The sequence below is a fragment of the Suillus fuscotomentosus genome (assembly GCF_016647785.1).
Source record: "Suillus fuscotomentosus strain FC203 chromosome Unknown F5891scaffold_719, whole genome shotgun sequence".
Lineage (NCBI taxonomy): Eukaryota > Fungi > Basidiomycota > Agaricomycetes > Boletales > Suillaceae > Suillus > Suillus fuscotomentosus.
Window position 1 is genome coordinate 3,524 of NW_024540231.1, and position 4,055 is coordinate 7,578.

The 4,055-nt window shown below is 38.3% G+C and overlaps 1 protein-coding gene across 1 annotated transcript; it reads right to left on the minus strand.

The window, feature by feature from the left end:
* Window positions 1–3,553: 3,553 nt before the first annotated feature.
* On the minus strand, window positions 3,554–3,918 carry F5891DRAFT_991510 (uncharacterized protein; the record flags this gene model as incomplete). Its single annotated transcript, XM_041378129.1, has 1 exon — window positions 3,554–3,918. A coding segment is annotated over one exon (365 nt), but the record flags the coding sequence as incomplete, so codon positions are not given.
* Window positions 3,919–4,055: the final 137 nt, after the last annotated feature.

Genomic DNA, 4,055 nt, shown 5'->3' on the forward strand with positions numbered 1-4,055 from the left:
TAATAGGCACTCTTGAGTACTCAGCAGTATGCAGAACCGATTCGGGTATGAAAGGAGAATGCTCAAATCCAAATGACCATTAATCCAGTCTCACATCTGAATATCTAGCTTATATGCTCAGGCTGTCGTTTGTCGTCTAGGCACTTTCAATGCATGCATTCTTTTCCGTTCATTTCCTCTTACCCGAATCCGTGCCCACCCTAGGGGGGGGGTAGTTCATAGGTTTCATCTAGGTTTCATGTATTCCAGTGACTGTTTTCATGTCATATGACTGAGTTTCATATGAGTTTCATATAGGTTTCACGTGAGTTTCATATGAGTTTCACTATAGCAGTGATATTTCTTATGTCTTATGACTGACTTTCATATGAGTTTCATCTAGGTTTCATATAGGTTTCATATAGGTTTCACGTGAGTTTCATATGAGTTTCACTATAGCAGTGATATTTCTCATGTCTTATGACTGACTTTCATATGAGTTTCATATAGGTTTCTCCGTGCCCACCCTAGGGGGGGGGTAGTTCATAGGTTTCATCTAGGTTTCATGTATTCCAGTGACTGTTTTCATGTCATATGACTGAGTTTCATATGAGTTTCATATAGGTTTCACGTGAGTTTCATATGAGTTTCACTATAGCAGTGATATTTCTTATGTCTTATGACTGACTTTCATATGAGTTTCATCTAGGTTTCATATAGGTTTCATATAGGTTTCACGTGAGTTTCATATGAGTTTCACTATAGCAGTGATATTTCTCATGTCTTATGACTGACTTTCATATGAGTTTCATATAGGTTTCATATAGGTTTCATATGAGTTTCACTATAGCAGTGATATTTCTCATATCTTACGACTGACTTTCATATGAGTTTCATATATGTTTCACATGGGTTTCATATCTAAATTTCACTATAGCAGTCAGATTCATGTCATATACTTTTCATATCATATCACTGAGTCATACAGGTTTCACATAGGTTTTATCAGGGTGTTATATAACATTTTATAAGGGCATTACACATAAGTCATAGGATACAACATGTGCTGTGATTATCAAACCATATGAGTTTCACCACATTTCTCAATGTTATCCTATGGATTTCTCCAGTTTTTGGTTGCAAAATTACCCCCCATTTGTAAGTATCACGGAGTACCTCCTAAGGAGATAGTCAAGGTCAACAAGGGGAGTCACTATTCTCATATATTACTATATTCGTATGGCCATATATGATCAAGTATAAGTGGAGGAGCCACTATTATCATATATCACTATATTTGTATGACCATATATGATCAAGTACAAGTACAAGTACATTGAAGTATTGTTGGGTCAGTGCTACGCCAAACTGCTATACTTGCTAAAGCAAGAATTTTCTATCCTGAGGGTATTGCCACTATGAACAGTTGGGGAATAAAAAGATACTCTCAAGTGCAATGGTTTTTGCAAGTAAAACCAGGTAATGTGAAAGCACAGAAAAAAGGCATGTGTGCAGAACCTTGTACCATTGAATCCACTAGTGTGTAATTGACCTGGACCTGAAGATATGTCAGTTTGGTCGATTCCTCATATTGCACAGAACATGATTTCAATTTCCTTCCCACATATATCAGAGTGAACAATGTCAAGAGGATGTTGTGCATAATGTGAATTGGACTTGTCCCTGTAGCCCTTCCTCAGTTTTATTTTACTCAGGATTTTGTCCTGAATAGCCTTCATACATATTCTTATCAAGAGGACAAAACTCCATTGAAATTTCTGGAAGTTCCTCCAGAACGTTTCTGCACTCCTTTGGAAGTTTCTCACACTCGACCAGAAAGTCCTTCCAAAGTTTCCATGCTCATCTGGAAGTCCTTTGGACTTCATTGGACTTTCTCTGGACTTCATTCTGAAATTAAGGGCACATACTCAGGTAAGGGGCACAGTGCATGAGCTGAAGCCAAGCCTCTCAGAATTAGTCCTATCCTCTGTGCACAGTCTTAACACCTATGATGCAAGGTTTGCATGTGCATAAGGGATGCAATATATCTTTGCAATGCTTATTAGGATGTAGCTGAGGCCAGGAAACTAAAAGAAGTGACCTGTATGACTCAGTCATATGATATTGTGAAACTCATATAAGACTCAATCATATGACATATCACTGCTATAGTAAAACTTGTATGAAACCTATATGAAACTTATATAAGACTCAGTCATATGACATTAAAAGTATCATTACTATAGTGAAACCCATATAAAACTCATGTGAAACCCATATGAAACCCATATGAAACTCAGTCGTATAGCATTAAAAGTATCATTACTATAGTGAACCTCATGTGAAACCCATATGAAACCCATATGAAACTCAGTCATATAGCATTTAAACCACAATGCAAACACTATGGGGTATGCTATGACTTCCTTCGATCCACTTTGTGTGAGTATCATTACTATAGTGAAACTCATGTGAAACCCATATGAAACTCAGTCATATAGCATTAAAAGTATCATTACTATAGTGAAACTCATATGAAACCCATATGAAACTCAGTCATATAGCATTAAAAGTATCATTACTATAGTGAAACTCATGTGAAACCCATATGAAACCCATATGAAACTCAGTCATATAGCATTTAAACCACAATGCAAACACTATGGGGTATGCTATGACTTCCTTCGATCCACTTTGTGTGAGTATCATTACTATAGTGAAACTCATGTGAAACCCATATGAAACTCAGTCATATAGCATTAAAAGTATCATTACTATAGTGAAACTCATATGAAACCCATATGAAACTCAGTCATATAGCATTAAAAGTATCATTACTATAGTGAAACTCACGTGAAACCCAGTCATATAGCATTGAAAGTATCATTACTATAGTGAAACTCATATGAAACTCAGTCATATAGCATTGAAAGTATCATTACTATAGTGAAACTCATGTGAAACTCATATGAAACCCATATGAAACTCAGTCATATAGCATTGAAAGTATCATTACTATAGTGAAACTCATGTGAAACTCATATGAAACCCATATGAAACTCAGTCATATAGCATTAAAAATCTCACTGTTATAGTGAAACTCATATGAAACCCATATGAAACTTATATAAGACTCAGTCACATGACATTAATATCTAAGAAGTAAAGTGTGACAGTTTTGGGAGGGGTTGCCAGCTCATGTGGTTTGTGTCATATCCTGCATTCTGGACCCGGACTTATCACACACATCATTTCCGGACATCCGGATCCGGCCGACGTCTATCTATGTTTGGATCCGACCCGTGTCTAACTTCTGTGCCTTATCCCTTTGTACATTCCTACTCCAGTTAGACTATATCATTTTCCATATCTCATTTCATTTCCACCCTTGATTTTCCTCTGATCTAATCTCCAGATTCATTTACTATTTTCCGATAGACTAGTGTTTGACTTTTCTATATGCTCCGTCCACAGCTTTGTATAGCTTCGGACTGTGCTTCTTGGTTCTCTGATAAGTCCTGAGTAGTATATAAACCCTGTAGAATCTATGTACATCCTTAGTTCAAATATTATCTTAGACTCTGCTCATTCCCTCTTCTGTCCGACTTGAGTTATCCTCTCGTCGACCTCCGCTCATCTTAGAGTTGATTCCTATAGACTTGTCATCTCCACCTCTACCTTTGGTAGTCCTCCGCTGTTTCCTTTCTAGTTCAGACTTCATCCGGATTAGTCTTATCTCCTGTTCCTGAACGTCCGCTGGAATTCCCACGCATCGGACATCGCCCAATGCCCTCCGGACATCATCTGGTAACCTTTGGACATTGTTCGACAGCCCTCGGAAGTTAGGGGCACAGCACACGAGCTGAAGCCAAGCCCTTCGGATTTGATCCTTGAGCGCGTTCTTAACAGTATATTTGAACTCACACCTTACTGAGGCACCTATACAGGCACAGAATGTTCTCAACGTGGCGGGTTTAGTAACCACCTGACGGGACTCTACTCCCATAGTCGATGCCTTCCTCAGTTTCTCTCAGTGCCGCGCTAGTGTGCAAGGCGCTGCCTCCAGCATTCACAAC